General features: G+C 38.4%; 1 protein-coding gene across 1 annotated transcript in view; it reads right to left on the bottom strand.

Annotated features, from left to right (window-relative positions):
- Positions 1-1,214: 1,214 nt before the first annotated feature.
- Positions 1,215-26,958, bottom strand: part of LOC120522240 (kinesin-like protein KIF14) — a gene marked incomplete at its 3' end in the record, with an annotated part of 30,685 nt that continues 4,941 nt past the window's right edge. The window contains exons 2-5 of the mRNA XM_039743305.1: positions 13,837-13,984; positions 11,259-11,372; positions 5,327-5,468; positions 1,215-1,308 (exon numbers count right to left, since the gene is read on the bottom strand). Coding sequence (XP_039599239.1) covers positions 1,215-1,308; positions 5,327-5,468; positions 11,259-11,372; positions 13,837-13,984 — 498 coding nt within the window. The remainder of the gene's footprint in view (positions 1,309-5,326; positions 5,469-11,258; positions 11,373-13,836; positions 13,985-26,958) is intronic.

Raw genomic sequence — 26,958 nt, 5'->3', positions numbered from 1 at the left:
CAACATCTGATGACCGATGCTCACCTTCAGCACTATCTACCGATTCGAGTGATGGTTCAGTTTCAGTTTGTTCAAAAACTGCATCACACTGAAGCTTCATGCAACAGAATTCACAGAGCACATTACTTTGGTTTGACCATAAAGCGTTGCACCATGTATCAGTTTTACTTTCCGAGTAAAATGTCGGATGACCAATTCACAACGTTATCAGCTACCCCTTGAGCGAAGCTATGGTTCAGTTTCAGTTTGATCGAAATCTGGCTTAACGCTTGCTATTGAGTTTCCAACTCTGCTTATCCAATGTTTATTGAGGAGTCTACCTTAGATCAGCAACACACCAAGAAATATTAATGATTTTTTTTTTTTTTTGCAGCATGATATTTCATCCACTAGATGGTAGCAGAACATGTCCTACCTTTTGAATATTTTTTTTGGTTTGTGAAGGTGCTGTTATGTGCAGTTACCTGGAGTTTCATCGGTTACTGAACTGCAGTATTACTTGTTCCCGTGACTCCGGCTCGGAATTCCATGCTGTTAAAGTTAACCACGGGTCACACATCGGGTAACGTGCAACAATCTGTTTGACATTTTGAGCAGGGGTTCACACTAAGGAGGTTAAAATCACAGAATCCAGTGGTTTTAAAAAGCTACAACTGTATGGAGATCAGGGCATGAAGACCCTAATAATAAATCCTCAGGGATTACTTGAGTGTAATTTAAAATCAGCCAGTTATTGACACGTAGCCAGAGTAACCGTATAAGCAATAATGGCCTCCACAGCTCTAAACCTACAGAGAAGCCAATACATTCTTCTCATTCTTATTTCAAGATTTAAACAATTATCTCAGAATAATTTAAAATATGGGTATGACGTTAATCTGCAAGCAGGTCCTCCAACTTATAGGGAAAATGTGTAGGTTGGTGGCACGATTGGCACTCCAGCCACCAAAAAAAACAAACCACCTCACACTGTACCAGCGTGATGCCGAGTTGTCACCCGCTGCACTCACTCGAGTCCCAATGCAGGTGGCTCGTCGTGTGGTGGGTGCATCCTATCAACACATGCACCCAACCTCTCTCTCAGTGAAGGGTGTTACCACAAGAATGAAATTGAACCGATGGATTCAGGAGCCGATGTCAAGGCATTACTCTCAAGAGCCAGCAATGTGGAGTTAAATGTGACCATTTAATAGGAAGCTACGTATATAACGCACCTTGTGAACACGGTGTGCTTCTTCAGACTTCTGCTAATGGCATTTGCTTCCTGTAGCAGCAATGACAGTCTAAGAGACGTCCATTTTGGATTCCCTAAAAATGGAAAAAAAAAAAATATTAAAAAGTCTGATTCTTCATTACAATCAGCAGATTAAGAGAAGTATCGATTTTTATGAAGAGTTACTCCATATTTAAAGTATCCACGAGTACTTTAAATCAAGGGTTACCAACTCTGGTCATCCTGGAGGACCACCGTGGCTGCAGGTTTTCATTCTAACCCTTTTCTTAATGAGTGACTTATTTTTGCTGCCAATTAACTTCTTTTGAACTAATTTTATTTGACTTGTTCTTGAAGACTCAGACCCCTTAGTTGTTTTTTTTCCTTAATTAGCAGCCAAACAATAATGAGATACAAAATGAGCCAAAACAACTGGTGCCCATCATACAATATCTGAAAATAAAGAAAGATGAAGGTGTCAGGAATGTCGATCTGCTCAGGTCCCCTAAACATTTTAAGGTTGCTCTTAGAAAAGAGAAAATCAACAATATCAGAAATGTCTGTTAATGCACCACGAGAGCATTAAGGCCACAGGATTAAAGAACGAGTTTAATTAAAACGACAAGAATCGTCACGTCATTAGGCAGCTGGTTGGAGTTTGAGGCCCTGACTTAGAAATGAAATGTGAAGTGAGGGAGACCAACTGTTTGGGTGCCATTTAAGGAAAGAAATGAAGCAATTCAGAGGAATGAAGAAGAAATTCAGGGGAGCAAATCTTAAAAAAAGCAATTCAATTAAATTTAATTCACGAGAAGACACCCCACTCAATGTCCATGTTGTTGTAGTAGTAGAAGGAAAACAATTTTTTTTTGTTTGACTCATGAAGCCTGAAAGGAGCATCTGGGGTGAGATAGCCACCGACAGAAAAGGACTTCAAATCCCAATTGAATGGCAACTGGGTATTAGAGAAACAAATCTGAACATTTTTAAAAATCGGAATTTCATTAGACAGCTGATTTTATTTTGCTGGTCTCCTAGAAGCAGCACTGATACCCACTCAATTCTCTTAATTTTCCATTCAAAACTTGAGTCATAAATGCAACTCAATAAAAACAAATAAAAATTCCCTCTCACTCACACAATATGACTGGATCATATTAATTGAGCTTCGTTGCTTTTTAAAGGTGAAGACGACGACTATTTACAAACCATTAAAAGCACCACGAAAGGAGACGTTTCCACGCCTACCCTTAGAACCATTCCTTTTAGTTTGGCCCCATCTAGTGGACAGGTTGAACATTACAGCACACAAAATGCTACTTTCTATCCAGCTGAAGGCCCAGAATGGACTCTCTTTTCTGAACAGTTTTGTCAAACTGCTGGTGATTTAAGGTTTAAATACTAAGCTTAAATTTTCAGTTTGCAGTGGTTTGCCCCCCTTTTCCCAATCAACTCTACAACAAATATACAGGAATTTATCTGCAGCCCACATGGCGAGGTATTAAACCTGACAACCCATCATGTAGTCAATCAGAGACACTGACAATAGAATCCAAGTTCTCTCATTTAAGGGTGGATCAACAGCCATTTTAGACAGATCAAATGGAATTCCAACCACTTTAAAACGGGACATCCTCATTCCACATGTGGATTGGGATATTTCTAATTGAATAGGGCCCCCAGTGGGCAACGTAGTACAAGATACATTTTTCATTGCGTATGATTTTGCCCAGTAATACTGTAAGAATTTTAAAAGTAATTCGGATTCCAATTTGGTTTGACAGGAAGTCAAAGATTTTGCCCCCCTGTATGGTCAAAAGGGTCCAAAACATCACAACTACCATCCATTTGCCGCAGGTGAATTTGAGATACTGTAAATGTGTGTAGTGCTCATTAGTTAACTTATGTTGCACTTTACACAGGAGCGAATCAGAAGGTCATTGATATTCCTCCTCCGAAAATCTGACTGAAATCTCACAGTCCTACCCCAAGGTCATCCATTTCAAGAATGGTAGAGTGGAAATCCTCTACTTGTATTAGAACAGGCCATTCAGTCCAACAGCGCTCACCAGTCCTATCCACTTAAAATTTTCTAAAAAAAAAAACATTAAGTCGAGTTTTGAAAGTCCCTAAAGTCCTTCTGTCTACCGCGCTACTTGGCCACCTTATTCTAAAGTGTCTGTGATTCTCGGGGTGAGGAAAAACTTCCTAATGCTTGACAAAATTTCCCCTTAAGTTTCCAACTGTGTCCCTTAAACACTTCAGTCAGGTCACCTCTTCATCTTCTTTTGCTTAAAACCATCTTCATTATTGCAAGACAACATGCTGTGGTTTCTATCATTGCTGAAGGAAGGGAGATTAAGGAAAGCTTGGCAAGACATTTTACGTAAATTTCTGACTTGCATACATTAGAATAAATTTGCAAATGTATCAATATTGGAATCTCCCAGGCCCCCGATGCTAAGAATTTACTTTGCATTGAAACTGTCAAGTTATGAACAGTTGAAAGAAGATCACTTTTGGGTTTGTTTTATGGGAGCATCTCAGACTTCATTCTCACAGCATCTTCAAATCCTAACTCCATGCTGTGCCTTTTGGGTCTTTTTTGACCCAATTCTGACACATCCACTTTAGGTACCCCGGACGTCAGATATTTGAGCCCATAGCTGTTTTTTTTCCTGTTGATTGACCTTCTTAACCTTTAGCAACAAAATTTTAGAGAAAGATTTGTGAAATTTTTTGGACATCCCGAGGGTTTGCGGGATCCCTCGAGGTTGCTGGATATCATGGCTGGCATGTACGTGTTAATAGTAGAGTGGAATCCAAAATTCTTTAATACTATAAGTTTAGAACAAGCATGACTCCTCCTAGATATGGCCACCCTGATCAAGAAAGTGAGAAGGATCTTAGTAAAAGAGGTGACCAAGAACCTAATGGGCACTCTGGATGAGCACAAGAGAATTTGTGGAGATGGGAGAAACTTCCATAAGAACCACCTCCACTGCAATACTCCACTAATCTTGGTGTTATAACAGAGTGACAAGACAACATATGAAATCCTGCTTGGAGACGGCAAAAAAGGTACCTAAAAGGACTCTTAGATTATGAGAATCCCAATAAAATTACAGCTGTATATGCAGTAGGGCAACTGCTCCAACCTGGGTATGACATTAATGAGCACAGGCCCCGCATATATATATATATAAGCACCTGACACTTTTCCACTCCATTCAAACTAATGTCCACTCCATTCAAACTAATGTGGTGCAGAGGTGTCACCCAATGCAAGGCTGCACTCAGGTTGTAATTGGGGATCCCGAGGTAGTTCATCATGCATCAGTGCCTACTCCCCAACTCCCAACTTGTATTTGCATGCAAAGTCGTCAAACTGCTGGTGATTTAAGGTTTAAATACTAAGCCTAAATTTTCACTTTGTAGTGGTTTGCCCCCCTTTTCCCAATCAACCCTACAACAAATACAATATACAGGAATTCATCTGTTATAACAGAGTGACAAGACAACATATGAAATCCTGCTTGGAGATGGCAAAAAGGTACCTAAAAGGACTCTTAGATTATGAGAATCCCAATAAAATTACAGCTGTATATGCAGTAGGGCAGAGTGGTGGTGGTCTCTAGGCTAGGGATCTGCGATCTAGCTAGAGCTAGCAATCAGAAGGTTGCCAGTCTGAACCCCGTAAATGCCAGAAGTGATTCCACCCCATTGGGCCCTTGACCTACAACTGCTCCAACCTGGGTATGACTTTTAGGTTAAAGGACTTCCTCCATTCCACCCAAGGAAGAACCACCCCCAATTTGAGACGGTAATGTGGGTTTTTCGGGTTGGCTCACAATGAATCCAGCCATGAACCACATTAGCAATCCGGCACCAAGCGCTACCCAACCTGTAATCCCATGGTTCTCAGATCAGACTTATCACCCCACTTCAGTTGATAAATTCATTCAAAAGAATACAAAAATCATCCTTGCCCTAAAGTAACAGCCAATAAGAAATGGCAAAGGATGGACACAGAGAGCCAATTAATCTCAGGATCAAATCGGCTAGGCATGTTATAAAAGCGAGTGTTGGCGGAGCGGATTGGTGAGCACCTACCTTGTTGAGGAATCATCTGCTGCTCTTCTCCCCTGCTGGCTTGTGCTTGTTTAAGATCTGCCACTTCTTGTGACAATTTGGCCTTTTCCAGCTCAAGAGCCTCCATGAATTTACTGTGCCTTAACCGCGTCTCTTCAAATTCCTTAAATCATTTGGTCATAGAAAGATAGAAACATGAGACTGAGGATTAATTGAAGGAGTAAAAACAATGGTGTGTGTGTCTAATATAGTGACCTTAACAGCATAATAGTTTTGAAAATTAAAGTTTAATTTCATTTATTATTAAGACTAATTGTGTAATTTATTCTTGATAAGATGGAGCTTCTAAGTGCAAAAACTGTGTGACCAACACTATAGCTAAAGTATGGGGCTTACAGTCATTTGAAAAAGCTTAGGAACCCCTCTTAATTCTTTTGATTTTTGCTTATCATTGGCTGAGCTTTCAAAGTAGCAACTTCCTTTTAATATCTGACATGCCTTATGGACACAGTAGAATGTCAGCAGTGACATTAAGGTTATAAATATGCAATATGCATCATAAAATTAGACAGGTGCATAAATGTGGGCACCCCAACAGAGATAGGACATCAATACTTAGTTGAGCCTCCTTTTCAAATCTAACAGCCTCCAGACGCTGTCCTCCTATAGCCTGTGATGAGTGTCTGGATTCTGGATAGAAGTATTTCTGACTATTCTTCATACAAAATCTCTCCAGTTCAGTTCAATTTGATGGCTGCTGAGCATGGACAGCCTGCTTCAAATCATCCCATAGATTTTCAATGATTTTCAAGTCAGGGACTGTGACGGCCATTCCAGCACATTGTACTTCTCCCTCTGCATGCATACCTTTGTAGATTTCGAACTGTGTTTTGGGTCATTGTCTTGTTGGAATATCCAACCCCTGCGTAACATCAACTTTGTGACTGATGCTTGAACATTATCCTGAAGAATTTGTGGATATTGAATTGAATTCATCCAACCCTCGACTTTAACAAGGGCCCCAGTCCCTGAACTAGCCACACAGCCCCAGATGATGCTTTTTGTTCTGTCCAAATAACTCCATTTTTGTCTCATCAGTCCAAAGCACTTTGTTCCAAAATGAATCTGGCTTGTCTAAATCAGCATTTGTATACAACAAGCGACTCTGTTTGCACAAAGAACATCTGTATGGCAGGGCACGCCACAAATTGTGCTGAATTGTAGAGCGATGTACAGATACACCATCTGCAGTGAGATGTTCTTGCAGGTCTTTGGAGGTGATCTGTGGGTTGTCTGTCACCATTCTCACAACCCTGCTCATATGCCGCTCCTGTATTTTTCTTGGCCTGCCAGACCTGCTGTGTTGGTTTAACAGCAACTGTGCCTGTGGCCTTCCATTTCCTGATTCCATTCCTTACAGTTGAAGCTGACAGTTTAAACCTCTGAGATGTCTTTTTGTAGTCTTCTCCTAAACCATGAGACTCAACAATCTTTGTTTTCAGATCTTTTGAGAGTTGCTTTGAGGACCCCATGCTGTCTGTCACTCTTTAGAGGAGAGTCAAAGGGAAGGAAGCACAACTTGTAATTGACCACCACTCATGATTGGACACTCCTGTCTGTGAAGTTCAAGGCTTAACGAGCTCATCATACCAAGTAATCAGCATTGAGCAGTGACAGGCATTCAAATCAGCAAGGGGACCCAAATGTTTGCATAGCCAATTTTTCACATTTGATTTATATTCAAATTAAATAGTAGTGGAGGAAAAAATAATAGTGAAATACTGCTTCACTAAAAATCTTTATTTGGAAAACACTCCAGTACTCAGATGTTCCTAGGAAATGAGACATACCACTGTTATCTTTTTTGCTAAAAGGAGAGTCAATTATGCAGGCTGAGAGGGGTTCCCAAACTTTTCTATATGACTGTATAAAGGAAAACTAGGATTACTTTTAATTGAGTGCATTTAACCAACAGAGTCAGATATGGGGATGGATATTTGAGGAGTAAACCGCAAGACTATTATATTTTTATGTTATGTACATTAAAGAACCACAAACAACAAATCAAATATATTATTGAACATTATAAAAATAAAATTGAATAAATCAGACTCTGCAGCTGCATGAATAAAAACGTATCAATTCCGTTTAACGGAAATAGCTCAAAAGTTGATAGAAATCTACATTTTGTACCTACTTGTATGCAATATTTGATTGACCTAACTGAAAGCGTACTTAAGTTATCATGTGGCAAATTAAGTGATTGCTATAAATTTAAAAGAACATATCTTGCCTGCTCTGGGGCTTTACAATGGAGGAAAAATTTAAAATTACTAAATACACCAACATGCCTTCCATGTTTCCAAAGTACATTTGTGACAACAAAGGGCATCTGGAAATATTTATATTATCACATATTTCTAAGGATACATGTTGTTCTATTCACTTTTGCAAATTTTCATGTAAATACAGAATTAAATCAAAGCAAAACCAAGCACGTGGCACAAAAAGTTTACTGTGATTTGGTCTGTCGGGAGGAAACCGCATCATAGAGGAGTAAAAGGTTGTGGAGTAGGACGATTAAATGGTGAGCTGTCGTGCACAGCTTGTCTTCTTCTAAAAAGGCTGAATCTTACACTATTGGTGTTTTTGGCTCAAAAAATGACACTATAAACTATTTAACAATGTGTGTGTGTAATCACAAGATGTGGATCAATACTTGACCTGAAAAACAGGGCAGTACAGTAGTACCTTGAGATACGAGTGCCCCAATGTACGAGTTTTTTGACATACGAGCCGTTACTAAGTTTATTTTTTGCCTTGAGTTACAAGCCCTCAAAGAGCTTGTCGCTGCACATTCAGAGGATCTGACGATGGAGGAGTTGACGGAACTACAGGCGAGGCAACATCATGTACTGTATGCAGGAGATCGATATCGTGGAGAAGGCAGAGGCGGAGGAGGTTACCTCAAAGTGAGATAAAGGAAGTGTTTGCAATTTGGGAAAAAAGTTTTGAATTTTAAAGAAATGAAACACCCTGAAAAAATTACAACTGATCGCGCAGCGGCTCTATTTAATGACACTTGCCTAATGCTTGAGTTTATTTAAAAGATAACCCTGAAAAAACTGCAATAGATAGTGCAGCCGTGCTATTTAATGACACTTGCCTAATGCTTGACTTTACTGAAAAGAAACATCCTGAAAAAGTTACAACTGATCACGGAGCAGCTGTATTTAATGACACTTGCCTAACATTTTAGAAACATTCTGAAAGAGAGGATGAAGCAGACCTCATTGGACAGGTTTTTATCGAAAACCCCTGCAGATGAAAGTGAGGAAGGTCGTGTGAAAAGGGCAAAAATCAGTGAATAACATTCAGTTAAGCCACCACCTCCGTCAGCATCTTCAACTCGTCTGATCTCCAAGGTAAATGCTCTACATTATACTGTACTTAATAAAACCAGTTTATTGCAGTACATTCTATTGTATTGCGGTTTAATACATTATTCGTTATTTACAAGTACATTTTTCTTTTTTAAAAACATGTAACAAAAACATTAGTGTTTTTTGGGGGTCCGGAACGGATTAATGGCATTTCAATTCATTCAATGGGCAAAACTGATTTAAGATAAGAGCATTTTGACTTAAGAGCTCGGTCACGGAACAAATTAAACTTGTATCTCAAGGTATCACTGTATTTGGCAAGTTTTTAAGCTTTTTCTCCATGCCCCATAGACTTCAATGAAAGCACCAGTGCAGGAAGAGATTTTTCTTAAATTTATAGAAAGCGATTAATGTTAGAATGCAATTTCATGGGGCAGATGCATATACAGTTTAGCATGGTTGTTAAAAAATAACGGACTTGAAAAATACCAGACTTATCCTTTAACCATAACCCAGTTAAGGGTCTACATGGCCAAATAACCCAAATACTGATGGAGACATCCACTGCTGCTAATCAGGAGTTTTTAAGAGTCCAATCACCCAGTTTCGCTAACTAGAATTAAGCTATATATACTGCTCACAAAAATTAAAGGAACACTTTAAAGAAACACATTAGATACATCAGATCTCAATATGAAGTTGGATATCTATACAAATAACGACAGGGCAATGTCTTAGGAACAAAAGGATGCCAAGTCTTTTAATGGAAATAAACGTTTTCTGCCTACAGAGGGCTCAATTGTGTAGACACCCTAAAATCAGAGTGAAATGAAGATGTGGCAGGCTAGTCCATTTTTTCAAAAACTTAATTTCTGCAACTCAAAATGCTTTTCAGTATCTTGTGTGGCCCCCACGAGCTTGTATGCATGCTTGACAATGTCGGGGCATGCTCCTAATGAGATGACGGATGGTGTCTTGTGGCATTTCCTCCCAGATCTGTATGAGGGCATCCCTGAGCTGTTGTACTGTCTGAGGAGCAACCTGGCGGCGTCTAATGGACCGAAACATAATGTCCCACAGATGTCCTATTGGGTTTAAGTCAGGGGATCGTGAAGGCCATTCAATTGTTTCAATTCCTTCATCCTCCAGGTACTGCCTGCATACTCTTGCCATATGAGGCCGGGCATTGTCGTGCATTAGGAGGAAACCAGGACCTACTGCACCAGCGTAGGGTCTGACAATGGGTTGAAGGATTTCATCTCGATACCTTATGGCAGTCAGAGCACCATTTCCTACGCAGTAGATGTCTGTGTGTCCCTCCATGGATATGCCTCCCCAGACCATCACTGACCCAGCACCAAATCTGTCATGTTGAACGACGTTGCAAGCAGCATATCGTTCTCCTCATCTTCTCCAGACTCTTTCACGTCTATCACAGCTGCTCAGGGTGAACCTGCTCTCGTCTGTAAAAAGTACAGGGTGCCAGTGGCGGACTTGCCAATTCTGGTGTTCTTGAGCAAATGCCAGTCGAGCTCCACGGTGCTGGGCAGTGAGCACAGGGCCCACTACAGGGCGTCGGGCCCTCAGGCCATCTTCATGAAGTCTGTTCCTGATTGTTTGGGTAGAGACATTCACACCAGTGGCCCTCTGGAGGTCATTCTGTAGGTCACGAGCAGTGCTCAGCCTGTTCCGCCTTGCACAAAGGAGCAGGTATTGGTCCTGCTGATGGGTTGAGGACCTTCTACGGCCCTGTCCAGCTCTCCGAGAATAACAGCCAGTCTCCTGAAATCTCCTCCATGTTCTGGAGATTGTGCTGGGAGACACATTAAACTTTCTTGCTGCAGCACGTGTGGATGTGCCATCCTGGAGAAGTTGGACAACCTGTGCAACTTCTGTAGGGTTAAGGAATCGCCTCATACTGCCAGTAGAGATGATTACTCAAGCCAAAACTAGCACGAGTGGAAAACCAGCCAAAAAAGATCAAGAGGGAGAAACTTGAAATGACCTCCACATGTAAAACCAGTCCTGTTTTGAGGGTTTTCTAATTGTTGCCACTTTAGTGCACCTGTCGTTAAGTCCATGAACACCAATACAGCTGAAAGTGATTAACAATGACCTCAGCTGCTTAACCAACCAGAAAATTATCAGACAGGTTTAATTGATTTCATGCCAGGCCTAGTTAAAAAAAAAAAAAGTGTTCCTTTAATTTTTGTGAGCAGTATAAAAACAAATTTCTTTGAATTATTAAAACTCATGTAGATGCAATGATTGACTAGCAGCTCTAAACCAATTAATTATGGTGGAGTTTTGTTTAAGTGAATCATAACGGGGAAAGCATTCTGTCCAGAGCTTTGCCCTGCTGGGTCAGGCTGCATCTCCCCAAAGAGGCCATTAAAGAGAGGCAAGTTCAAAAACTTAAGGCAGACCTCATTGCACTCCACAATTCCCCAACAAGGATATCCTTTGACATGACTAGATGATCACCTTCGATTAGCAGCAGATAATCAATAACCAGACTCCAGAAGTACTTCATTTTAGGAGGAAGTATAAAAGAAACAACACACACTCACCTGTGATAAAGACTCAGCTTTACAGGCGAGGAGCAACTTCTTCAGATGAATTTTGCTTCTTTTTTCCTTAACTTCATGGCTCAGTTTTTCTTGCTTTGGATTTAACTCTTTTTCCTTGGAGAAGCCATTAAAATAAATAAAGGGGGAAAAAAAAAGTGAACAACTGGACTGGCTTTCCAAGAATCATTATTTGATGCAAATTCAAATACCAGTATAATCAGAAGTGTTGATAGAGATGAGCAAAACAATTTGCATGAAATTGAAATTTGCAGCAAAAAGCATGAATATTCGCATTTTGCTTCCAGTAAAATTTGTGCTATCCAACCATATTCTCTTGACTGCTGGTAGTGGGGTCTCAACAGGTCAGGTGGAAGCTGCTGTACCAACCAATGAAGATCTGCAGCATTGTGATTGCATAATGAGGTGGCCGATAAGCATCGAGACGTGTTCACAAACAATATTTACAAAATTGAGATTTATAAAACCAAATCGCATTGAAATGTGCGTACGGCAGGTTTTATAAATCTACATTTTCCTGTTTTTAGGCATGCACATAGTTTCACAATCTAATCCACACACGGGTTTTATGGATGAGGACCCTGGAGTGGCAGAGTCAGAGTCCAGATCACAACTTGATTGACAATTTGTGGTTGGACTTGACAAAGGTTGGTCAGTTCATGATCGCCATGATGGATTCTTGGGAGGGAGAGCCGATAGAGACAACCGAGCACACAAACTCAAGGTTACCATTCACTAAATAGTGACTTGAAGGCAATGAATTCTTATGCAAACGATTGTTTTATATGTGCAATTTAGACCACTCGGCTTTTAACTTTGACATTAAACAGTCCTTTTCTGTTGATAAGAGCCCAAAAATGTCAAATTAAACCCACTGTGAGCCAATATTGTATTAATAAAAATCTGAAAGCCCCCAATAGGTGAAGACTTTCTATAGGGACCGTTTAGTGCTTTGATTTAGAAATGTATTTGCTAATCTTCAGTGTTTAGTAGAGGTTAAGGCTTTAATAATAATAATAATATACTACATTTATTTATATAGCTCCTTTTCCCATGCTCACGGAACTTTTGCTTTGTACTTTAAACCTGCATTTGTGGGATTTCTGGGATTTGAATCCCACTTCTGACACCAAGTGACCATGAGCATGTCATCTGTCTGTACTCTAACTGAAAAAAGCATGAGAAGTGTAACCAGTTGTATCTCAAATGCCGTAAGTCACCTTGGACAGAGATGTCAGCCAGAGAAGTAATACAGTGGTGCCTCATACTTCAAACTTTAGTTTCAGGAGACTCTGAATTGTTCAAAGTCTGAATCAATTTTTCCCTTTAGAAACAACGGAGAGGGAATTAATCCCAGACTATTACACAATACCCATTCTGATACACAAACATCCCTAAATAATAAACATGAGAATACACAAATACCAAATAATAAAGTGAAATGTATGGCAGCACGTATAGATGCAGCAGCTCTGTGCTCTTCTTTTGCCGTTTTGTCCTTTTGTGTTGCCATTTGTCATGACGACATTCTGCTGGGCGAATAACGTCTACAGCCGGCATGATCTCCTATAAATGGGACAATGTAGCGAGCAGGCTGCTACAGTGGAGTTTCTCGGCTAACACAATATCCCAGCAGACCTAGCGGAGCGTAGGGGCTCACCGTGGATTCCTATCCCCATAGGAAGGAGACCGAGGCAGCACAGGGTCAAGAGGCAGCAGCAGCAGGGCTGGCGTGGTTACAGAGATTGGCTACACAAGTCACCTCTTCCTAGCATTTTTCTCACCAACTCAAGATCCCTCGCAAATAAGATGGAGGAATTGAAGCTAGAAGTTGCAGCTAATGGAGTGTTGCATTCTGCTAATTAGAGACCTGCTTCATTCACTCATTCTGGATACAGCTATCGAGTTAGGAGGCCGCACAGAGCACCAGCAGGACAGGACAGGACCGGACCAGAGACTCAGGCAAGAGAAAGGGAGGAGATTATGGCTGTAGGTCAACAACTGCTGCTGTACTAACGCTAAGACTGTACATAACAGATGACGCTCACGCTCGCTGCGCAAACACCCTTTGTTGCAGTATTTTTTCACCACACACACAGTTTGAATGAAGAAGCATCAATCGAACTCCGGATCAAATTTCTGTCGAATATCCCTCTGGAACATTCAAAGTACAAAGCCCCACTGTATTGATAAGTAACTTCAAAAGGTTTAAGGCTGGCACAGCAGCAGTCAATACTGAAATGTTAAGAGTTTTGGTTTAAACCATGTCAAAAAAATATTGTCATGGCTGTATTCTTATTATGGAGTTTTTTCTGTTCAACTCAAATTAAGTTCACAGTGAAGAAAATTTCAAATAAGACTGAACCAGCATTTTCTCAAAATAAAACAAATAGAAGAGAGAGACCACAATTTATTAAGATGGAAAGCAAAATTTCACATAGAAATGAATCAAGATCTAAGATGTTAAGAATCGGGCAATGAAGAATTTCACTAATGCAGAAACCCTACTTTCCCCACTTCGCCCCTAGTAACAACTCCCTAGTTATTCTCAGAAGGTTACCATTTCATCTTGGAAAGCACAAAGTCCATCTTCGTAACGTTCATGAGGATCACTCAAGTCCTTTTGTGCAGCATCTTTTGCAGCCTGCAACCCCAGTAGAATTTCTTGCTGTGTATGTTGCCAAGCTTCATCAACTTCAGCTTCAATCCTAGAATCATGGATTTTAAAATGAATGCTTAGCCCCAAAACAAAACACCCTCACAGTTACTTTTTGAAGTAAATTACTGTATATACTCACGTACAAGTCGGGTCTTGAAACCTGAAAAACCGATCATAAAAATCAGACCCCAACTTATACGCCCGTTCAAAAATGTGATTGTGTTTTAAAAAAAAAAAAAACACAACAAAAAAAAAACAAAACACAAATCAGTGCAAACGTTGCTTCGGAATAGTGTGGGTATTACCGTGTGGTCACTTAGGCACAATACATCGTGTGCTCCGTGGTTACTCTCTCAGGTGGGCGTTAGCATATCATAATCTCTTGGACCAATAGCGCGAGTTTTCCTCATTCGTCTTATACGATTGACATTATACAATACCAGAAATTGTACAGTAAAATCAAGTCCCGACTTATCCGCGGGAGAACTTAACCACGAGTATATACGGTAATTTAGGAAATGAACCAAAAAAAAAGAAAAAAAGAAAAAGCTGTCACCAAGGGATAAACCGATAGAAGTTAGTCTGCACCAGTGTTTCCCAACTTCAGTCCTGGGGGCCCACTGTGGCTGCAGGTTTTTATTCCAACTAGCTTGTTTTATTTATTTTTAAATTAATATTTTTATATATATATATATATATATATATATATATATATATATATATATATATATATATATATATAGGGCGTTCAGGAAAAAAAAAAAGATTGGTTTGTAAATATATACATTGGTTCAGATATTTATATCGGTTCAGATACATTGGTTTGAATATATACATCGGTTTGAATACATCCGTTCAGATATATACATTGGTTTAGATACATTGGTTGAAATATATATAAATTGGTTTGCATAGATCCGTTCTGATATATATACATTGGTTGAGATACATCCGTTCAGATTTATACATTGGTTTGAATACATCCGTTCAAATATATACATTGGTTGAGATATATATATTGGTTGATATACATTGGTTTAAATATATATATTGGTTAAAATAGATTGGTTTAGATATATACATCGGTTCAGATACATCCGTTCTGATATATATATTGGTTCAGATAGATCGGTTCAGATATATACATTGGTTGGGATTTATGGGCAGGCACAACGCGGTCACCCATGTTTAGCATCTCCCTTTTGCTTCATCATTGCTTCAACACTGTTGTAATTATTGTGAACATTTTATACAAGCAGCATACGCTTGTCTGTCGCGTTTGTTTAGTAAGCCCTATTTGTTGGGGTCCTCGATTTCAAAGCACTTTTTTCCTTTCATTATTTAAAACACTCGCGCAGATACCCGCCTCTTCGCTCGCTCCGTCCGCCCCGGCTCATTGTACCCGCCTCACTCGCTCCCTCTTGTCCCTCCCATGACAGATTCTTCTCAAAAGCAGAGTTACTAGAAAGCATTAATCGCAACCGCAGTACCTCCCATATTTCACCTCATGAGACGCTGGTTTATCATTGGTGGAAAGCCCCGTGATATCTGTTATTCCGTATTGGCAGCATTTCATTAAAGAGCGATCTGCTTCAGCAAGGAACTTAGTCCTGTTTGCTGAAAGAATGTTATGGAGGAAAACACTGGAGTTGCTCTCTTTCTTTAAATGTTGATCAGGGATCAAAATGACCAGAATATTCCCGCATCACAAATAACTGATGTTTAACTGATGTTTTTATAGTAAAACGAACAAAACCACACACACTCACAAACTCACAAATCATGGGTCGCACGTACTACTAATTAAGCGTATCTGTCAAGGGCGATTATTTTTTCACCCCATAAAACAGATTCTTCTCAAAAGCTGAATTACCAGGAAGCATTGATCGCAACCGCAGTACCTCCCATTTTTCACCTCAACAGACGCTGGTTTATCATTGACCGAAAGCCGCCCGGTGATTTCTGTTATTCCGTATTGGCAGCATTTCATTAAAGGGCGATCTGGTTCAGCAAGGAACTTAGTCCTGTTAGCTGAAAGGATGTTATGGATGTAAACACTGGAATAGCACTGTTTCTTCTGAATGTTTATCAGTGATCAGGGACCAGATTGATCAGAATATTCCTGCTTCACAAATAACTGATGTCTATTTTTATTGTAAAACTGAGAAAACCAAACACGCGCACGTACACAACACAAATACTCAAACTCACACATTGTGGGTCGCACATACTGCTGATTAAGTGTATCTGTCACGGACGATCATTTTTTTTACCTAATAAAACTTTAGTTCGTCAAATTTAGAAAGCAGCGAGGTGATTTCTATTATTCCTTATTGGCAGCATTTAATTTAAAGATGATTCACGTCAACGAGGTGAAAGAGTCTCTTATTTTGACAGGGCGATCGTTTTTAAGGCTTAAGCATTTTTGATTGACTTACAAAAGAAAATAGCTATTACTTACCCGTAGTGCTCAAAATTATAATGCGCGTATCTATAAGGAAGAGGTGGTGGTAAGATTGCTGACTCGCAGTTAAATGATCACTGGTTTGTGTCCAGGGGGCTTCCTTTCTGTTATTTTATTTATTTACCTATTTATTTTTACAAATTGCTTTGAGTAGTAAGAAAGGCGCTATAAAAACGTAAGGAATTAATAACAATTGTATTATTATTATTATTATTATTATTATACGTGTGAATGCATGATCAAATTCAGCCGCTGCGTAGTGGGGTAAGAATAGGGACAATACCACGAGTTCATTGAAATAATTACACAGCAAGGTGCACACGCAATGCAAACATAATGTGTATATTATTGAAGTAAAGGTTCATATAAATTAATTATATACAACTTTTTAACAAGTTGAGAGATGTCAACTGGTTAAAATGCACGAAATTATACATGATTGCTTTACAGTTCACACATAGTGTATGTATATTGTTAAAATAATGATATAAAAATCCTATAAAATGCTATAGAATCTGCGTCGTAGACTTATTTTGTGTCAAATTTCTTCAAAGAAGTTTTTAATTAGTTTGCTTTAAAAAAATCTTACGGCAAACATGTGAACCGTAGAAAATCGCTGATCTTTATCAATTTGTTTTAATGCATGCTCCGTGCAAAATGCTGTCATATCTGTTAGTAAACATGCACGCACAGCGATGTCCTGATGTCTGCGTTCTAAGGCTGCAGGTAAATTAAACGCTATTGACGTTTTACCGGGGTGCTTTGTGATTGAGGGCGGACAGTAAACTTTGTTAAAATGATATCGAAAAATACCAGTCGTCAGTTGTGTTTTTTAGTCGTTTTGGCGTGTTTACTGTTCTGTTACCAAAAAATTCTTCAACGGGGATCATCAACAAAGAAACATGGATAGTAAGATTTAGTAAAATATCAGTAATAATAATACATTGCTCGACGCCTAGTAACACTTTACAAAGACATTTAAAAGACAGCTCGTTAAAATAAATGTAGCAGTCCATTGTCACGCTATAAGTGACAGCTTGCTCTTAAACATTTACACAGGTGTTTTTTCCTGGGAATAAAAAAGGGGGAAAAATCCACGGGAAATGTTTTGTTTTGAACTCAAATTTCACCTCAAGCCATGTGAGTCATTAAAACTATTGGAATGAAAACGCATGTCTCATCCACTGGTCGGTACGCTCATTTTCCATGGCTGCTGTAGAGCTGTAAAATGTGTGCCCTCTGACTGCTGATTATACAAAATAGTTAAAAATATGTAAAATTGATTTTAAAAGGTTGTAGATATAGTTTTCTATATAATCTTCTCCACTATGTGTTTGCATCCTATTCCCTACAGGCAACACTCATTTCCATGGCTAGAGCAGATCCATGGGCTTGTGTGCACCCTGTCTGCTCTTTCAAAATGAACCCTGGATAACTAATATTGTCTGAAATCCATGGTAAAAGATTGTTGAAAGTCATCTATATAACTTTCAAGTCTACTGTGTCCCATTATCCTCTCCACTCAAAGGGACACTCACTTCTACAGCTGAGCTTTTGCGTCAGAGTTGTGAGCTTCAACTGTTGCTTGCAGAATGAACATTAGACAATTTTATTGGATTGGCTGTTTTTCATTATATTAATATTAATTTATTTATTCATTCAGCCTCTGTTAAAAAGAAGCACATTTTCCCTTAGAGTACAAGTTCTATCTAATTATCTATCTATATGAAATACATGAGACTTGGAAAAATTCATATTATTTGTCAAATGAAGTACCAAATATCCACATTTGTAGGACAAGTCAATTAAAGAGTCCGACAAACAGCAACTGAGATATTAAAACATTTTATTGAATCTGTTCTGACAATTATAGTCTTTTAATTAAAATAATGATTATAATTATCAGAAAACGTAGCCATTTTAATGTCAGCATAAAACCAGGCCAGTAACATTTTTTTGAAATAATTTCAGCAGTTTTATAAATTCCAGAATGTACACCAATAGCACTGGCATGAACTTCCTTACAAGTATCCTTTGTCTCCTAAACTCAACAAATAACTTTCATATTCCTCCTGTTGCTCTGCTTGTCTTTTTTGACAATAGTAAAGGTCATCCTCTTTAAAAAATTATATTCACGCAGCAATTAAAAATATGGTTATAATGTAAAACACTTCAAACAAGCCTGTAAAATGTACATTTTCTTTGTTTAAGTTGACTTCTTCAATGGATCTAACACTTACAACATGGGGCACTACAACACACATACACAAATATCTTTTAGTATTGTTTTAATATAGCCTTGAAAATTGTTGGTATCTGTCCTCTATCCAAGCCACCCATTTACAAAAGAGATTTACAGGCTTGGGCCCAGGACAAAAAATGAGACGGAAAGAAATGCCAAACTAGTGCTTACCACACTGACGCTTGCTCATACTACTACAGTTTAAAAGTGCCACCCAACCTGATGCCAACTCTTTCAGATGGGTAGTGAAACCAAGAAAATGTATTAATGGACACAGGAAAAAAGTTAAAAGACTTATTCTGACAGTGACCATGTTGGGGATTGTTGATCTGTGAAGTGGCAGTAAAAATAATAAAAATTTAAAAACCTGATTACAAAATATATTAAGAAAACTCAAAAGGTTTGATTAATTTATGAAAACTCCATAGAATACTTTCTAATACATGTTTTTCCTTCAACAGTCATGCTAATGTCAGAATTTGTGTGTTTTATCACTTATACTTTGTGCACATATTGATGCTGTTTTATGGAAAACGCAAACACACGAGTAAATAATTATCAGCGGTTACAATTTAAATGTATATTTGCAGTATATACTGTACTGTATCCTGAAATGCCAAATTAGAAATGAGAAGATGATGAAAAGTTATATTTTGTTTAATATACTTTAAACAAACTGATCACAAAATGTCCTAATCAGTTTGACTTTGTTGGTACCCTAGAGTGGCACATATCCTGGAAGAAGTCCTATCAGGTTTATTTGGATTTAAAAAACCAAAATAATAATAATAATAATAATATATACATTTATATAGCATTTTTCTGGCTACTCACAGCGATTTTCATAGACATACTTAAAAAGACAGTGTAAGCTTGATTTTTTTAATTAGTGGATGAGTAAGGACATAGTAAACAAAAAGTGATATAGAAGACTTCCTTCAATCTCTTTAAATAAACTATGGACAGTTTTGTAATTCCAGTGTTAATTTACAAGCAGAAGACGGGGGCACGCGTTTCTACAGCATAGACCAAGCTGTGGAAATAAGTGTCTCCTCTGCTAGAAGGGATTAAGAGACACACTCGATATGAAAACGTTATAAAAGACTGTCTAATAGACTTATTAAAGAAACTGTGCACAATTGTAACTGCCTGGTGTTCATTTTGTAATGGACCACAGCAGATAAGGAATGCCACAGGCTGCTAAAAGTTTTTTAAATACATTTGATGAGTTTTAATCTCCCATGAAAAACGGTGCAGAGAACTCCTATGTGTTTTATAGGATAATTGCACCTGCTGTGAAAATGAGAATCCTCTCCAATGTACAGGAGGTGAAAGGGTGGGTGTGATAGGAAATTTATTTATTTATTTATATAGAACTACTGTATATTTCATTCCAATAGTTTTGATTGGCTCACATGGCGGAGGTGAAATTTGAGTTCAACAACAAAACCTTTCCCGTGGATTTTTCCCCCCTTTTTTATTCCCAGGAAAAACCACCTGTGTAAATGTTTAAGAGCAAGCTGTCACTTATAGCATGACAATGGATTGCTACATTTATTTTAACGAGCTCATCATTTTACCAAAGTTTACTGTCCGCCCTCAATCACAGAGCACCCCAGTAAAATGTCAATAGCGTTTAATTTACCTGCAGCCTTAGAACGCAGACATCAGGACATCGCTGTGCGTGCATGTTTATTAACAGATATGACAGCATTTTGCACGGAGCATGCGTTAAAACAAATTGATTAAGATCAGCGATTTTCAACGGTTCACATGTTTGCCGTAAGATTTTTTTAAAGCAAACTAATTAAAACTTCTTTGAAGAAATTTGACACAAAATAAGTCTACGACGCAGATTCTATACCATTTTATAGGAATTTTACATCATTATTTTAATAATATACATACACTATGTGTGGACTATAAAGCAATACATGTATAATTTCGTGCATTTTAACCAGTTGACATCTCTCAACTTGTTAAAAAGTTGAATATAATTAATTTATATGAACCTTTACTTCAATAATATACACATTATGTTTGCATTGCGTGTGCACCTTGCTGTGTAATTATTTCAATGAACTCGTGGTATTGTCCTTATTCATACCCCACTACGCAGCGGCTGAATTTGATCATGCATTCACACGTATAATAATAATAATAATAATAATAATAATAATAATAATAATATTATTGTTATTAATTCCTTACATTTCTTACTACTCAAAGCAATTTGTAAAAATAAATAAGTAAATAAATAAAATAACAGAAAGGAAGCCCCCCGGACACAAACCAGTGATCATTTAACTGCGAGTCAGCAATCTTACCACCACCTCTTCCTTATAGATACGCGCATTATAATTTTGAGCACTACGGGTAAGTAATAGCTATTTTCTTTTGTAAGTCAATCAAAAATGCTTAAGCCTAAAAAAAGATCGCCCTATCAAAATAAGAGACTCTTTCACCTTGTTGAAGTGAATCATCTTTAAATTAAATGCTGCCAATAAGGAATAATAGAAATCACCGCTGCTTTCTAACTTTGACGAACTAAAGTTTTATTGGGTGAAAAAAAAATGATCGTCCGTGACAGATACACTTAATCAGCAGTATGTGCGACCCACGATGTGTGAGTTTGAGTATTTGTGTTGTGTACGCTGTGTGTTTGGTTTTCTCAGTTTTACAATAAAAACAGACCTCAGTTATTTGTGAAGCAGGAATATTCTGATCAATCTGGTCCCTGATCACTGATAAACATTCAGAAGAAACAGTGCTATTCCAGTGTTTTCCTCCATAACATCCTTTCAGCAAACAGGACTAAGTTCCTTGCTGAACCAGATCGCCCTTTAATGAAATGCTGCCAATACGGAATAACAGAAATCACCGGGCGGCTTTCGGTCAATGATAAACCAGCGTCTGTTGAGGTGAAAACATGGGAGGTACTGCGGTTGCACTCAATGCTTCCTGGTAACTCAGCTTTTGAGAAGAATCTGTTTTATGGGGTGAAAAAATAATCGTCCTTGACAGATACGCTTAATCAGTAGTACGTGCGACCCACGATTTGTGAGTGTGAGTGTGTGTGTGAGCGCTGTACGTGCTTGTGTGTGGTTTTGTTAGTTTTACTATAAAAATAGTTAAACATCAGTTATTTGTGATGCGGGAATATTCTGGTCATTTTGATCCCTGATGAACATTTAAAGAAACAGAGCAACTCCAGTGTTTTCCTTCATAAAATCTTTCAGCAAACAGGACTAAGTTCCTTGCTGAAGCAGATCGCCCTTTAAATGAAATGCTACCAATACGGAATAACAGATGTCACCAGGCGGCTTTCCACCAATGATAAACCAGCGTCTGAGGAGGTGAAAAAATGGGACGTACTGTGGTTGTGATTAATGCTTTCTAGTAACTCTGCTTTTGAGAAGAATCTGTCATGGGAGGGACAAGAGGGAGCGAGTGAGGCGGTACAATGAGCCGGGGCGGAGCGAGGCGGCGGTATCTCGCGAGTGTTTTAAATAATGAAAGGAAAAAAGTGCTTTGAAATCGAGGGCCCCCAACAAATAGGGCTTACTGAAACAAAACGCGACAGACAAGCGTATGCTGCTTGTATAAAATGTTCACAATAATTACAACAGTGTTGAAGCAAAAGGGAGATGCTAAACATGGGTGACCGCGTTGTGCCTGCCCATAAATCCCAACCAATGTATATATCTGAACCGATCTATCTGAACCAATATATATATCAGAACGGATGTATCTGAACCGATGTATATATCTAAACCAATCTATTTTAACCAATATATATATTTAAACCAATGTATATCAACCAATATATATATCTCAACCAATGTATATATTTGAACGGATGTATTCAAACCAATGTATAAATCTGAACGGATGTATCTCAACCAATGTATATATATCAGAACGGATCTATGCAAACCAATTTATATATATTTCAACCAATGTATCTAAACCAATGTATATATCTGAATGGATGTATTAAAACCAATGTATATATTCAAACCAATGTATCTGAACCGATATAAATATCTGAACCAATGTATATATTTACAAACCAATCTTTTTGTCCTGAACGGCCCCTCATAATATATATATATATATATATATATATATATATATATATATATATATATATATATATATATATATACACACACACACACACACACACTCTTAGTTTTCTAATTTCTATATTATTCCTAAAACACAGATTTTTATATATAAAAATTGTACCAATCAATTATATGAGAATAATGTTTTTTTTTTTTCTTTAACAATATTTTCATCTTGATTTTTCATTCTACTTTTCTAGGTGTTTCAATTGTTTAATTAATCAATTATTTACTAATTAGTGGGTCGGATGCTAAAGAAGTTGCAGCCTTTGATTATTCAGTGTTTGCCTGCGTGTCTGCTCTGCTCATTTTTAATTGTCATTATTAAGATGCAACGCAAGGGAAAAACTGCACAGAAAAAGGGCAAAACAGAATGAAATCAACAAAAGAGAGTTAAGCATTTAAATCAATAGCAAAAGCAGAAATATTTCTACATGTCTTATAAATGTGAAAATCATGCTGCTGTGCTTTTCTGAATGTAGAATATTAGAACATTAGAACACTGTAGACGAGAGCAGGCCATTCAGCCCAACATAGCTCGCTAGTCCTATCCACTTATTTCTTCTAAAATAACATCAAGTCGAGTTTTGAAAGTCCCTAACGTCTTACTGTCCACCACACTACTTGGTCGCTTATTCCAAGTGTCTATCATTCTTTGTGTAAAGAAAAACTTCCTAATGTTTGTGCGAAATTTACCCTTAACAAGTTTCCAACTGTGTCCCCGTGTTCTTGATGAGCTCATTTTAAAATGCAAGTCTCGATCCACTGGACTAATTCCCTTCATAATTTTAAACACTTCACTCATGTCACCTCTTAATCTTCTTTTGCTTAAACTGTAAAGGCTCAGCTCTTTTAATCTTTCCTCATAATTCAACCCCTGTAGACCTGAAATCAGCCTAGTCGCTCTTCTCTGGACCTTTTCTAGTGCTGTTATGTCCTTTTGTAGCCTGGAGACCAAAACTGCACACAGTACTCAAGATGAGGCCTCACCAGTGTGTTATAAAGGTTGAGCAGAACCTCCTGTGACTTGTACTCCACACATCAAGGCGCTATATAACCTGACATTCTGTTAGCCTTCTTAATGGCTTCTGAACACTGTCGGGAAGTCAATAGCTTAGAGTTCACTGTGACTCCTAAATCCTTCTCATAAGGTGTACTCTCGATTTTCCGACCGCCCATTGTGTATTCAAACCTAATATTTTTACTTCCTATGTGTAATACTTGACATTTACTGACACTAAATTTCATCTGCCACAAATCTGCCCAAGCCTGTATGCTATCCAAGTCCTTCTGTAATGATATAACGGATTCCAAATTATCTGCTAATCCACCTATCTTGGTATCATCTGCAAACTTAACCAGCTTGTTCCTTATATTCCTATCTAAATCATTTATATATATTTAAAATAGCAGCAGCCCTAGCACTGACCCCTGCTGGTCACCACTCTTAACATCAGCCAGTTCTGATTTGGTTCCTCACACCCTCATCACCCTCTGCTTCCTGTGTCTGAGCCAATTCTGCACCCCTCTAAAAACATCACCCTGAACTCCCACTTCTTTTAGTTTGATGCCCACCTCTCATGTGGCACCTTATCAAATGCTTTCTGAAAGTCCAGATAAATAATCTCATCTGCTCCACTTTGATCGTATGCTTTTGTTGCCTCCTCATAGAATTCCAGCATGTTAGTAAAACACGACCTCCCTCTTCTGAACCCACGCTGACTGTTCAGAATAACTCCTGTCCTTGCCATGTGTTGCTCAATCTTATCCTTAATAATTCCTTCCATTAATTTTCCTGTTATGAATGTTAAGCTTACTGGCCTATGGTTGCTTGGATCTGCCCGTCACCCTTTTATATAACGGGATGATATTTGCCATTTTCCAGTCCTTTGGAATCTCTCCAGCGCAGTGACTTCCTAAAAATATGTGTCAAGGGTTTATATCTGTACTCACTAGCCTCCTTAAGAACACAAGGATAAATATCTGGGCCTGGTGATTTGTTTGATTTCATCTTATTTAATCTGAGCAGCACTTCGCCCTCTACAATTTCCAAATTCCTCAGTCCCTCCTTAGTAGTTGCGTTTACCTCTGGGACGTTATCCACTTGCTCACTAGAATAACAGAAGAGGAGAAATAAATACCAACTAATTAAATGAGATCAGTGCTACCAGGTGTTGCCACTGATTAAGAATCTGGTTGAAACAAAAACCTGCAGCCACAGCACCGAGGTTGGGAAACACTGGCCTACACAAACTGGTATATGAAGATTCATTTCTCAATTGTATAGTATGACATACTTCCAACAGCTTTTATATTCTGATCTTTCAAAATTTCTCTAAGATGCCTTGGATATAAAATAAATACAGGTAGCCTGGACCAGTTCTATCACTGGTAAAGATTTGAAAATTTACTGTAGAGCAGGGGTGTCCAACTCCGGTCCTGGTGGGTCGCTGTGGCTGCAGGTTTTTTTTATTTTTTTTATTTTATTGATTTTATTGTAATCATTCCATACAAATTGATCAATTTTTACAAAAAATAGGCTTGAAAACAAATCAACCTCCACCCCTGAGAAAGAGGGCATGACCAACAGAATAAAACTTAAAGCTAGAAAAAATAAATTGATGAGTTTAATAGGTGGATAAAGGAAGAGAATCTACTTCCTCAGTGCTTTAAGAGCTTATTCTATAATGTTATTGATCAGAACCTGCCAGGTTTTGAAAAAGTTCTGCACAGATCCTCTAAGTGAGAATTTGATTTTTTCCCATTTCAAATAATATAAAACATCAGTTACCCACTGACTTAAAAGAGGAGAGTTAGGATTCTTCCAGCTTAGCAAACTAAGTCTGCGTGCCAATAGTGAAGTAAAGCCAATCACAGTTTGTTTGTCCTTCTCCACTTTAAGCCCCTCTGTCATGCCCCCCAAACACAGCTGTTAGTGGGTTAGGAGGGATTGAGACACCAAGGCTGTCTGGTAGGCACGTAAATCTTCGTCCAGAATGATGTTAATTTGGCGCAGGCCCAAAACATGTGACACAGTGAGGCTGGAGCTCGATTGCAACGCGTTCGCAGGTTGGATTTTGCCCTGGAAACATTTTAGACAGTTTTAAGCGAGACAGATGTGCTCGATATATGATTTGAAGTTGAATAATTGTATGCTTTGCGCATATGGAGCTCGAGTGAATTCTCTGCATTGCTACCTTCCTCTCCTTTTCGGATATGTTGAGTGAGAGACCCTTTTCCATTGTCCTCTTGAATCTTTGAAAGGGAGGGACTGTAAAATAATTTTATATATTACAGGAATGCTGTCTGAATTCCCACACCTCTAGTTTTCTCTGCAAAGCTGGAATGGAACATTTGGCCAGTCCAGTCCTTTTGCAGCCGGAACGGATTTTCATTCTAATCATATTCTTAATCAGTGAGCCGTTTTGCTGCTGATTAATTTGTTTTATCTTCGTTTTAACGGACACAGACCCCTTAGTTTTTTTTTCTTTTTCCTTAATGAGTAGCCAAACAAGAATGAGACACCAAACACGCCACCTCATGACCAGCTAACCTGAAAATAAAGAGATGTGAAGGTCTCAGTCATGATGGTTTGCTCAGGTTGCCCAAAGATCTTGATGGTGGTCTTAGAAAAAACAGAAACATCAGTAGTCTGCTGTGGCAGAATGAGAGCAGCAACAAGTCATGATATTCAGTAACAGCTTTAATGAACAGCAAGAATCGACTTCTCATTAAGAAACTGGTTGGAGTGAACTTGGCTGCAGTATGACATTCCAGTTTAGCTAGTCATCTGTCGTCTCGTTTCACATTTCATTCTGTTTGTCTGCCATTTATTGAAGAAAAATCAATTCAAAGGACTGAATCCATAAAAACAGGGCTATTAAAAAGAAGGGTAAAGGAGTTAATTGTATGTTCTCAACCTCTCTCTCTCCTGCGAAACCAAAAACTTTCAGATTTTTTTTGAACAGGCAACTACAATAGTCGATAAAAGCAAAACTTTCACAAAGCCTTTGACTCGGTCGTCCCACAATGAAGATCAATTCTGAAACGAGAAGCTGTAAGCATCAGAGACAACTTTACAAAAGTGGAGCTTAAATTGGTTAACCGGCAGGAGACAGAGTACAGAGAAGAGGACATCGGTAGAGTACTTCATGGGCTGTCCTGGGACCACTCATTTTTCTGATTTT

The sequence above is a fragment of the Polypterus senegalus genome, unplaced genomic scaffold, assembly GCF_016835505.1.
Source record: "Polypterus senegalus isolate Bchr_013 unplaced genomic scaffold, ASM1683550v1 scaffold_622, whole genome shotgun sequence".
In the NCBI taxonomy this organism is placed as follows: Eukaryota; Metazoa; Chordata; class Cladistia; order Polypteriformes; family Polypteridae; genus Polypterus; species Polypterus senegalus.
Note: the sequence above shows the minus strand (reverse complement) of the source record. Positions and strands in the feature narration are given on the sequence as shown.